Here is a 12,150-nt window from a genome sequence, read left to right on the forward strand (position 1 = left end):
ATAAAACAATTTCTAGAATGTTGAAAGTTCCCAAAAGCACGGTGAGCCCCATAATCTGGAAATGGAAAGAATATGGAACTACCCAGACTCTTCCTCGAGATGGCCGTCCGACCAACAACCAGGCAAGAAGGACCTTGGTCAGAGAAGTGACCAATAACCCATTGACCACTCTGACAGAACTACAGAGATCCTTGGATGCGATGGAAGACCTTGCCAGAAGTACAACAGTCGTTGCAGCCCTTCACAAGTCTAGGCTTTATGGGAGAGTGGCCAAGCAGAAGCGACTCCTGAGAAAAAAGCACATGACAACACACCTGGCGTTTGGAAAAAGGCACGTGAAAGACTCTCGAGAGGATGAGACAAAAGATTCTGTGTTCTGGTGAGATGAAAATTGAACTCCTTGGCCTTAATGCAAAGTGCTACGTCTGGCAACAACCGAGCACAGCTCATAACCCATCTAACACCATCCCTATCGTGAAGCAAGGTGGTGGCAGCATCATGCTATGGGGATGCTTTTCAGAGACAGTGACTGGGAGACTTGTAAAGATAGAGGGAGCAATGAATGGAGCCAAATACAGGCAAATCCTTGAAGAGAACCTACTTCAGAGTAAAAAGGACCTTAGACTGAAGTGAAGATTTAAGTTCCAATAGGATAATGACCCCAAGTATACAGCCAAAGCAACACTGGAATGACTTCAGAACAAAAACGTGAAAGTCCTTGAGTGGCCCAGCCAAAGCCCAAACTTGAATCCCATTGAGAATCTGTGGAAAGACTTGAAGATTGTTGTTCGCCGACGCTCCAAATCCATCTTGACAGAGCTTGAGGAAATCTAAGGAAGAGTAGGAGAAACTCCCCAAATCCAGATGTGCAAAGCTGATACAGACATACCCAAGAAGACTTGAAGCTGTAATCACAATTGGGGATGCTTCTACAAAATATTGGCTCAGGGGGCTGAATACTTATGAAAATTTGATATTTATGTATTTCATTTTTAATTATTTTGTAAAACATTCTAAAAAAAAAAAATTCCACTGACATTATGGGATATTATGTGTCAATCAGTGACAAAACATCTCAATTTAATCCATTTGAATTCAGGTTGTAACACAACAAAATGTGAAAAAGTCAAGGGGTGTGAATATTTTCTGAAGGCACTGTATCAAGCTGGCAGATATGCATTTAAGAACATACTATTACATGGATGTTGGGGAGTCGGAACAAACTCCCCTTTTGTGATGTCCATGTTTATTGTAATAATACCACGTCTACGCACGTAGTTTGTGGATGCATGCACAAGGTCAAACGTTTAATTGGGGTTAATTATTGTGCCATGAAATCACCTCCTCTATCCCACCCTCCATTTACATTTGTATATCCTAAAAATCATGTGTCCTTGGCTGGATCATTGATCCCGAGGAGAGTGGGCTGGACTATTTGTGTTGAGTTTCGCAGAGCAGTGGCGGGGGTATAAATGGTGTGAGGGGGAAAGAGAGCGACAGCGACACTTGACGATGAGTGAGCGGAGCTGTAGTACTGTGATGACAGTTGGGGAGGTTGGTTCCCTGTGGTCTTGGTGAGTTGGATCTGTGGTGTGAGGGTCCTGTGTGAACGACATCACCAGCAAAGATGTGCCATTCCATCCTGGTTACCCCCCTCTTCCTCCCTCTATTTACCATTTGTACCATTTGTGGGGTTTCTTTCCTTTCCCCCTCTATCACAGACCATCCCTTTCTTTTGTTCAGGTCATAGTGGGGAGGTATATCAAAGTGTTGTAAAGTGGGTGTTCAGTGTCGTCGTTGTGTTGATGGACTCCATTAGATTTGTGACGTCATTCATGTCTTGGATTTAACAAATAGTGTTGTGTTTGGAATCGTTATTATTTTGATTGTTATCAGCTATGAATGAACCCATTAATTACTAGCATAAGGGTGCCATAATGTTTACCATCAGCAAGAAGAATTTGGTGTGGAAGAAGTACCACTAGGCTGCATGAGGCAGGAAAGTGGGCGACGAACATGTCTATTCGGCCGATCACACCGTTCGGCTTTCTTTGGGGAAATGCCTCGTAATGTGGTGATACGTATATAGGTTGTGGACCAGTACGTACCATCTCGAACATGTGGTGATACGTATATAGGTTGTGGACCAGTACGTACCATCTCGTACATGTGGTGATACGTATATAGGTTGTGGACCAGTACGTCCCATCTCGTACATGTGGTGATACGTATATAGGTTGTGGACCAGTACGTACCATCTCGTACATGTGAAAGTGTTTTTTTCAACTTGGACAGGTTGTGAGGTTGTGGACTGGAAACCTGTAAATTGCCTTCCTGGTTTTTTTACTCTTAAATAACATGCATTTAATTGAGACTTCCCAACGGACATATTTTTTTTGAAAACATGTAGAACGCATTTGCCTTTCCTGGCTAATCCAAAGAAATTGGGATAGCGGGACACTCAATATATGTGATCCTTTCAAATCTCGTATTCTTTTTTTTGTATAAACTATGCAGGTTTTAAAATTTAAGTCCACAGTTAAATTTAACTGCCGAATGTTTGACTACTTTGAATGTATTATTGAAGGTGATAACCCAACAGGGAGAGGGGTGGGGAGGGGGGGAGGAGAAAGAGAGGGCTATTGAATAAGAAGAGTTGAAGGGGTGTCAGTCACTGGCTCAGCCATCAAATTATTTAATTTCACACCATTTGGTTGTAACCAACACCACATACACTACAATCTGAGCTTCTCTCACTGCACACTCTTAAGCAACTACATCATTTTGCATGATCCCATTTATTGCCAAAATAAATCCAACACAAATGGAGACTTTGTAGAGTTTGGTAACGTGAGACAAGAGAAAGACAAACAGTTGGTCATTAGTATTTTTTTATTTTAGCCACAGCTCTCAGAGCCACTTGGCATTTATTTGGAGACAAATGTCTCCTGATAGAAGCTTCCATTTAAAAAAAACAAAATACATTTTATGTACAAAACAGCATGACTTGGTTCTGGATCAGCAGCAAGAGGTAATGGAGAGGAGTAAAAGGCAAACTTGAAGTCATAAAAGAGTGCAAGATAGGTGAAAATGAAACAAAATTAAATAAATTTGGATTGGGAAAGGAAGAAGGATCGGGCTACGGTGGGGGAAAAAAATGAAAAGGATAAAGTGATGGCGAAAAATATATAATGGGTTAATGAAAGTGAGGGCAATAATGGATGTTAAATGACGAGGCAGAGGAGAAGAATGACAAGTAAGCCAGAAGAGGCAAACTTGATGTGTTGAGAGGAAATGTGAGAGGATACAAAGGAATATTAGATGCAAGATAATAAACGGCAAAGCGGATATAAACAACAGTGAGCAAAGGAAAGAGATTGGAGAAAAGGGAAGGAGGGCAAGAAAAGGAAAGAAGTTTCTCGTTACATCAATATGATCGATTGCAATTTCATTCTTCCCACCTTTCAACCCCGTAATTGCACTGTCATCATCAGCATCAAAGTACGAGGCAACTGCTCTGGTGATATCTTAAAGATTTCTATAATTGCAATTTAAACTTCGCATCAAATCGCACTCGTTTCGACGACTTACCCACCATTTCGCCGATAATCCCGTATCGCCCTTACTCTCGCCGAAGCACCGGCCAACTTACCTGCCAGGATTCCAGCTCCCGCAACAGGCGATGCTGTCGCCTCCACAAGTCCAGGAGTTGGCGCTCGAGCTCAAACACCTGAGCCTGGCTCTGGTTTAACTCCAGCTCTAAAGTTTCCTTTCTAGCAAGAGTAAAAATAATGGAGAACACAATATGCTAGATTAGTTCATCAAGCACAGCTTCCGTTGTGAAACTCAAAACAATGTCATAAAGGTCTCCAGCAAGATGAAAGCTATCAACTACAATTCAATAACCGACTGAAATAGTATGTAAATGCAGGTACTTTGACATTTTACTTGTCAATGAAAAGTGCTTGAGCCGATGGGAAATGTATTGATTGAGCCAGGAAGTATAAGCACTTAAAAGTTGTGCCATGTACACAACGGTCGACCAACTCGTGCTCTCCTATGAACTTTTGTGGCATGGGTTGGAGCTCCGGCAGACTCAAATTAGACTAAAAGTGTCATTTTCCTGTCAGCATGTTCCATCTATATTTACAGTGCATTCAGAAAGTATTCAGACCCCTTCACTTTTTTCACATTTTGTTATGTTGCAGCCTCATGCTGAAATCGTTTAAATTCATTTTTTCCCTCATCAATCTACAATTAATACCCCATAATGACAAAGAGAAAACAGGATTTTAGAAAGTTTTGTAAATTTATTAAAAAGAAAAAACTGAAATATCACATTTACGTAAGTATTCATACCCTTTGCTATGACACTTGAAATTTAGCTCAGGTGCCTCCCATTTCTCTTGATCATCTTTGAGATGTTTCCACACCTTGATTGGAGTCCACCTGTGGTAAATTCAATTGATTGGACATGATTTGGAAAGGCACACACCTGTCTATACTACTGTGTTCAAAAAGTATCCGACCTTTATTTTTCGTGCGTAAAAAAGAAGAAGCTCGGGAGGCGTTGATTGGTGCACATATGTAGGCGATCCTAATGCGCACGCGTGAATTTTTTCCCACCTGCAGAAGCTGTCATTCGACGGCAGACCGCCAATGAGTGAGGAAGTGTAAGTGAGCACCGTCGGATTTTCGTTTTTGACAAAATGACGGAAAAACTTGAACAACACTACTGCATCAAATTTTGTGTAAAGCTTGGCGATTCCCAAGTGGAAACGATCCGCAAGATTCAACACCGTTCATTCCATTATGAAGGAGGATTTGGGCTTCAGGAGAATCTCAGCGAAGTTCGTACCAAAGCTGCTAACGATTGAGCAGAAGCAACTCCGTTTGGAGATCGCACAGGACATGCTGGAGACTGTGAACAGCGATCTCAGCTTCCTCAACACAGTGATCACGCGATGAGTCCTGGGTTTATGGGTACGACCCAGAAACCAAGTTGCAGTCATCACAATGGAAGCATCCAACATCCCCGAGGCCAAAAAACACAAAATTTGATGCAGTGCGTTGTTCAAGTTTTTCCGTCATTTTGTCAAAAACGAAAATCCGACGGCGCTCACTTACATGTCCTCACTCATCGGCGGTCTGCCGTCGAATGACAGCTTCTGCAGGTGGGAAAAAATTCACGTGTGCGCATTAGGATCGCCTACATACGTGCACCAATCAACGCCTCCCTAGCTTCTTTTTTTCACGCACGAAAAATAAAGGTCGGATACTTTTTGAACACACTACGTATAAGGTCTCACAGCTGACAATGCATATCAGAGCAAAAACCAAGCCACGAGGTCGAAGGAACTGCCTGCAGAGCTCAGAGACAGGATTGTGTAGAGGCACAGATCTGGGGAAGCCCACAAAAAAACATTCTGCTGCATTGAAGGTTCCCAAGAGCACAGTGGCCTCCATAATTCTTAAATGGAAGAAGTTTGGAATAACCAGGACTCTTCCTAGAGCTGGCCGCCCCGCTAAACTGAGCAATCGGGGGAGAAGGGCCTTGGTAATAAAGGTGACCAAGAACCCGATGGTCACTCTGGCTGAGCTCCAGAGATCCTGTGTGGAGATGGGAGAAACTTCAAGAAGGACAACCATCACTGCAACACTCCACCGATCTGGGCTTTATGGCAGAGTGGCCAGACAGAAGCCTCTCCTCAGTGAAAGACACATGAAAGCCCACAGAATCTTGTTTCTCACAGTCTGAGAGTCCTTTAGGTGCTTTTTTGCAAACTCCAAGTGGGCTTTCCATTTCAGGAGCAAACATCAACCACAGCCCTTTTGTTCCTTTACATGATGAAGTATAAAGTGCATGACTAGAAACACTCAAGCACATTTGTGGTTTGAGAGATACTTTTGACCACATGTGGTTAAAGTCAGAGGCATTAAAGCTTTAATTGGTGTTCATAATTCATACTTTTATGTCTGTTCAAATGGCACCTGTTGAGATCAAGAATACTGCGGAGGATAAACTTCCAGATTGCCAATTTGACATTCAAAAATATTTACCACAATCAATTAAATTCATAATTCATCTTGTGCAGATAACTCAGATCAAAAATAATAGAGTACACAGCTGTAACATAATTAAGACAAAATATAATTTGGCCCATCAAACCTGTGCTATATCCAATCCCAAGCACGTCCATCTACCGTAGGCCATGCCACTGAATTGTATGACATTTTCAAAGATACAATTGGATCTTTAACCTCCACAACGTACGTGCATTCATAAAGTATTCAGACCCCTTCACTTTTTTCACATTTTGTTATGTTGCAGCCTTATGCTGAATTCGTTTAAATTCATTTTTTCCCTCATCAATCTACACTCAATACCCCATAATGACAAAGAGAAAACAGGATTTTAGAAAGTTTTGTAAATTTATTAAAAAGAAAAAACTGAAATATCACATGAACAAAAGGGCTGTGGTTGATGTTTGCTCCTGAAATGGAAAATATAGTTTCTTATATGGTACAAGAAACACACGCTCCCGACAGGAGAGGCCATGGGGGTGAAGAGTCATGCGTTTGTGCATACATAGTTGTTACATTTGTATTGTGACGGATTTTGGAGACCCCTGGGGTAGCACATACTAAGGCACATAAAACCCTAGTATAGATATTTCGTAGTATATTGTGTAGCTAACTTCCTCCCACCCACCCTCTGCGTTCAGTATGGGAAGGGGAATATGCTTGTGTTTGTCGTAACAGACTCCATTCTGGTTTTCGCTTTCTCTCTCTCTCCATCTCTGTAATGTTTACAACACACTTTACACAGCACCACACCACAAATCCAACAACTTAACATGGAGAAGGCCTGAATTCACCATCAAAACGGCATCAAAAGGGCAAAGAAACGAACTGCGCCGAACTTTAGCTCGAACCCTGCTGAGCGTCGAGGTGACCAATCAACATCAACCCGGATCACACGGCCGACCAATAGGGTAGTGATCGGATCAGGACACAAGCGGGCGTGCTCGAAAACACATTCTTGGCTATAAAGGTTTAGTTAGAGTTCAGAACAGCGCCACCCCGTCTGGGAACTGTGAGAACGACACTGAAGCCTGGAGAGAAAGCTGAAGCCTGGAGGGAAAGCCAGAGGGAATGAGTACCAGCCTGAGGCAGGAGCACCGATCTAGTGAGAGCTCCCGGGCTCGGTGGTCTCCAGACACACTGACCCGTCCAGACTTTCTTCCTTCTGTTACTGCATCTCCTTTCCCTTTGAACGCAGAGCTATCAACAAAATACAAACTGTACTTTTCAGGGCTAAATTACTTTTACACCACACACTCCCATCTTACTCCCTCACATTCACCTTCTGCACCTCTCTGATCACCCACATCACACGCTCCATTCGGGCACACGTAGACCAGCCGGTTCACATACGGGTGAGAGTAGGGTAGACCCTACAAACTATTAACCTCTCTCTCTCTCTGACTGTCCTCTTGCTCATCTTCTTTTTCCTAGAATGAGAGTGGCACCTGTGTTATTTGTGCTAAGTTGACCGATTAAGAAAGTATAGATGAGGCTTTTCTATTTGTGACAATGCTTGATTTGTATATATGTGCCTTTTGTTAAATTGTAAAACCTTTCCAAACTGTCCGGTTGTCAGCTTCCATTGGTTAGGCCTATTGTGTTGCAACAGGAAGTTCTCCCCTGCTGTCCCATTACGAATAGTCAGTAGCCAACCTGTCCACCTACGGTAGCACTCGGCCATATATTGATCTCGGTGGCGTGTTGGAAGCACAATTCCCTATCTGAGGTGGGAAATTTACCGGGAATGGAAAGTGGGATTTGGACGCTGGACCCGACTTAAATTGAGCATCTCAGATGGCATCTGTAGTTGCTTAGCGACCCATCATGCCACGGAATCAATCATCAGGGAATCAATTGAAAGAGTTTGCCTTATGATCGATCCACCCCGAGGTGGATTTGTAACAGTATTCAACGTCCTTTTTGCCTTAATTATACATTTTCGCACTCGCTTGGCCTATGATGCTTTAAACTCGGCCATGTTGTTATTGTACACCGCTCTTTTCCTATTACATCTTCAGGCGCTGCATGATGTCATGAAACGGCCGAAAGGGAGTACTCAGTTTTCACTCCGTTTGTTTTCTTGTTTTTCCGGGCGATATCTCAGCCATCCTTTGAGCAAGGAAGCTGAAATTTGAGCACAATAGTGACCACATGCTTAGGCAAAAAAGTTATTTTTTATTTTATGATTAATCAATTAATTGATTAAATATTTAACAAGTACAGATACATTCAAAGTTTACTGCCCCCATGCCAAATAAATAAATATCCTCCAGCACGGTATTTCACTCTATATGCGCGGGATGAAGAAAGGAAAGAAGAAGAAGCGGGATTTACCTGACAGTCCGCACGCAGTCTTCAACCTGCGAAAAGTAACTCAAAAAAACCAGACTTATGGTACAAAAATAAACACGGCTTTATTGCCAGACCCCGATACAAAGAAAGGCGCCGGTAAATAAATAATATTCCAAAATCGGGACGTCCCCACATCTCACTTCCAATACAAGCACAAGGGAAGAATTAATCAAATCAATCGTTGTGTTCTGTGTGGTGCGTCTTATCTTCGTCTAGCTGAGGTGTGTCAGGGTTCGTCAGGTATCGTCGGCTCCAAACGCACAAGCCCGCCACGGCTCCGATGTTGGTGGGAAGTAGGCCTCGTTACGCACCCGTTCGGGCGCTGCTGGGCCAACGTACGCTGCTGCGCAGCAAGCCTCACGTCCCCGCGCAATCGCTCGCGAGGTCCCGTGCGTGGATGCAGGGTAAGAGGATCGTCAACACTCCAACGTCTTTCCAACGTCCAACAAGTAAGGGTCCAACGGAAAGAGAAGGCAAGAAGGGAAAAGAGGTCCGGGCAGGAAGGAATCCAAAGACGAGAAGGAGAAAAATGTCGGCCAGCGAGTCGTTTTACTGGCCATCTCGTGATGTCAGCCCTCTTCCTCTCCAATCCCTGCCTTGCTTCTTGAACCCTCGAATGTTCTGATCGCGTCCGTCCCCTCTCATTGGCCGAAAGCTTCGCGCCCTTCGTGTCATGCCATCTGTCGGTGGCCAATCAGTGTGTCACTCCTTCTCTGCCAATCAGCGGCCTGCTTCTTACTCGCCCCTCCCCCCTGTCAATCACGAGTCCTTCTGGGCGTGGCTACTGCCTGCCTGAGCTCGAATGTTCATTGCCATGCTGGCGTAGTGCGTGGTCGCTTCCGGTCTGTTCTTCCGGTCAGGTTTTATTAAATGCTATGTGTGGTGCTTTTAATGGTGGGATTCCTAACCTATGTGTCTATGTGTGTTGCCATACCGGACAATGGATAGATCACAGAGGGAACGACGTACAGTGGAATCTTATCCTTATGCCCTAATTCTAGTTAACAAGCCCCGCCCCCTCGTGGCGGGGACACATATCCAACTTATCCGACATCCGGGCTACACAGAACTTATTACATCGAGATTTCCTAGCACGACAGTCGAAGCACCTACCTATGCAGATCTACCTGGATCTATATATGTCCCTACCCAAAATTCCTAACAGTATTTTTGATTTAATGGTTAATCAATCAATCGATTAATTATTTAATTTTTCGATTAATTAATTATTTTCAAAATGTTACAGATTCGGAGGAAACACTGGTGACAAATGAAGTCGCTACAACCTCCGTCGTGTGACCCTCAGTCCTCTGACAAGTTTGGTTGAGATTGCATAAGTTACGACCGAATGTATGATGGTCAGACAGACAGACACCAAATTATTTTCATGTGATAAAATTACATCGCAGGTTCACAGGAAATAAAAGTTATTTACGTGATTTGAGTACGTCTTCATTTATCAAGGTGTGTGTGCGTGTGTCACACTCAAATGTTATGTACGAGGGTAAATCAAAACGTAAGGGCAATATGTGTGTAAAACTAACACTGAATAACTTTTTTAAATAATTTAAATAACTAACAATAACCAATAACTTTAAATAACTACCACCCAAAAAGTAACTTTACTTTTTGATTTAGCTTCGTATATGTTGACTAAAGTCACCTGATGGCAAACCACTGCATCAAGTGATTCACTCCAGCTGGGAGAAATAATAATTGGTTGGGGTGATGTGGAAACCAAAGGAATAATTAAAAGGTAAGAATCAGAATACTATTTACCCAGCGATGGCTTCGTCGAGCGCTTTCAAAAACATCTGTTGGCTTTCCTCTAATGTGCTCTGCTGCTGTTCGATCCCCATCGGGAATTCTCGTTTTTGTTGCTTCTTTGGATTACAAACCTCCATCGCTTCCCATTCTCCGTCCTCTCTCCGGGAATCTCTCTTCGGGCGTGACAACAGGCAGGCATACAAATCATGCCAATAAAATAAGCACGACAAGATATGCGATGCTGTACAATCCCGTTTTGACACAGTAAATAGCCCCGTAACTTCATTTTCCCTTCTACTTCCCAAACACAAAATAATCATAATAATTGCTCTAGTGAAACACAGGAAATCTTACCTTGCACGTGGTTCTCTGAAGTAGAGCTTCTACCAGTGCATAAACCTCGAAAACCAACTCACGTAAACCTTTTTTGAAAGGAACTGTCAGGTGGTGGAATCTTGAAACTTCCCTTCTTGCAGCACATCCTCTATCATCCCGGTTTCCTTCCAAGTTTGATGTCTGTTTAGCTGAGCACCCGCTGACATAGCATCTGCATTTCCACTCCTCAAGTTTGATGTTGTTAAGTTTGAAACTCTCGCCATACTCTGCATCCTGTTTTTTCTTCTCTCTTCTCAGCTCATCCTTTTTTTCCAGGTTATTTTCTCCACCCGTGTTCTCCATTCCCACCTCGACACTCTTCCTGTTCGTTTCCTTTTTACATCCATTTCTTTCACTTGCCTCTGTTTTAAGCTCTTCTCTGGGCTTCTTCTCGAAGTCTTGACAAACTCTATGGATTATTCTGCAATTACACTCCTCATTCCTATCCAATGGCATTCCTTTTTGACAGTGGGCTCCAGTCCAATCATCTGATATGTCAACACGTGTTCCTTCAATCTGATGCTCATTCCCTGTCAGGCTTCTTTTCACGACCATTTCTTTCTCCCAATCTGCCATACAAAGCCTTATGCCAGCAGGTTCACAAACCTCAAGACCCAACTTCTCACATTCTCCTCCACTCTTCCACAATTCATCTTCCAAACCCACATCTGCTCTCATTACCTTCCTATTCCCTGTACACAACTTCTGGGTCTTATTTCCGATAGCCTTTAACGATTCTTTCACTCCCTCTGATCTTTCTTCACCAATGCTTTCTTCTACTCCTGATGTTCCACTGATTAGATCTCCATTCACCATTGGCTCCGTTTCCCATTGCTTCATTTTCTTGCTTTTTCCAATGCTCAAAGTGGAGGGATGTCCAAAGTCATGACACCACAGATGGCAGCAAAGATCTTCCAAGAGGGAATAAGCAAGGTCAGCATCAGCCTTCAGCTGGGCAACAGAGAATATCAGAATGAGGCACAAGGAAAAATTAGAAGACTTAGAGCATCTCACGTATTATTAAATCCTGTGAAAAATCAGGTTTGATTAGAATAGCAATAAAAGTAAACAGTATATATACTGTGAATTATGAGATAGTTGTGGAATGGGTAAACGCAAGGGGTGAAGTTTAAAACGAGGCTCACCAACCTGTTCAACCTCAAGGCTGGCTTCTATCTCTTCTCTTATAGATGCTTCTCCCGTGAACGCCATCTTCTCTCCCCACCATGTACCCTCAGGCCTCTCCGGCCTCATGTCCGTGAGTTCCTTCATTCTTCTAATCCAATCATACTGTTGTTCTTCAACTTCATTTCTTCCCACTATTTTTTCATCATCAACTCCTTGTGGGAATCCTTTGTGCCAAAGGTTGAGAACTGCTTTTAGCTCTTGCTCCTCATCCTGAGCTTGGCGTATCTATGGTGGATGGATGAGGAGGTTATTTGATTTGATACACAAGACTGGAGAGGATTGTTGTGTGTAGACTGTAGACAGAGATAAGCATAAAAAATTGTAACACAGCGCTGCCCCTCCACCTGTACCCCTCACCAAAACATCCTTGTGCTGCAGCTC

The 12,150-nt window shown here is 43.1% G+C and overlaps 1 protein-coding gene across 1 annotated transcript; it reads right to left on the bottom strand.

Moving 5' to 3' along the window:
• Positions 1–3,407: 3,407 nt before the first annotated feature.
• Positions 3,408–11,188, bottom strand: LOC137432047 (uncharacterized). The gene is made up of 3 exons (XM_068123782.2): positions 10,561–11,188; positions 10,219–10,379; positions 3,408–3,773 (listed from the first exon to the last, which is right to left on the bottom strand). Exons 1-3 carry the CDS (start codon positions 11,155–11,157, stop codon positions 3,623–3,625), a joined length of 909 nt encoding a protein of 302 aa, XP_067979883.1. The 5' UTR covers positions 11,158–11,188; the 3' UTR covers positions 3,408–3,622.
• Positions 11,189–12,150: the final 962 nt, after the last annotated feature.

Source organism: Myxine glutinosa, chromosome 8 (assembly GCF_964187855.1).
Source record: "Myxine glutinosa chromosome 8, kmMyxGlut1.1, whole genome shotgun sequence".
Taxonomy (NCBI): Eukaryota; Metazoa; Chordata; class Myxini; order Myxiniformes; family Myxinidae; genus Myxine; species Myxine glutinosa.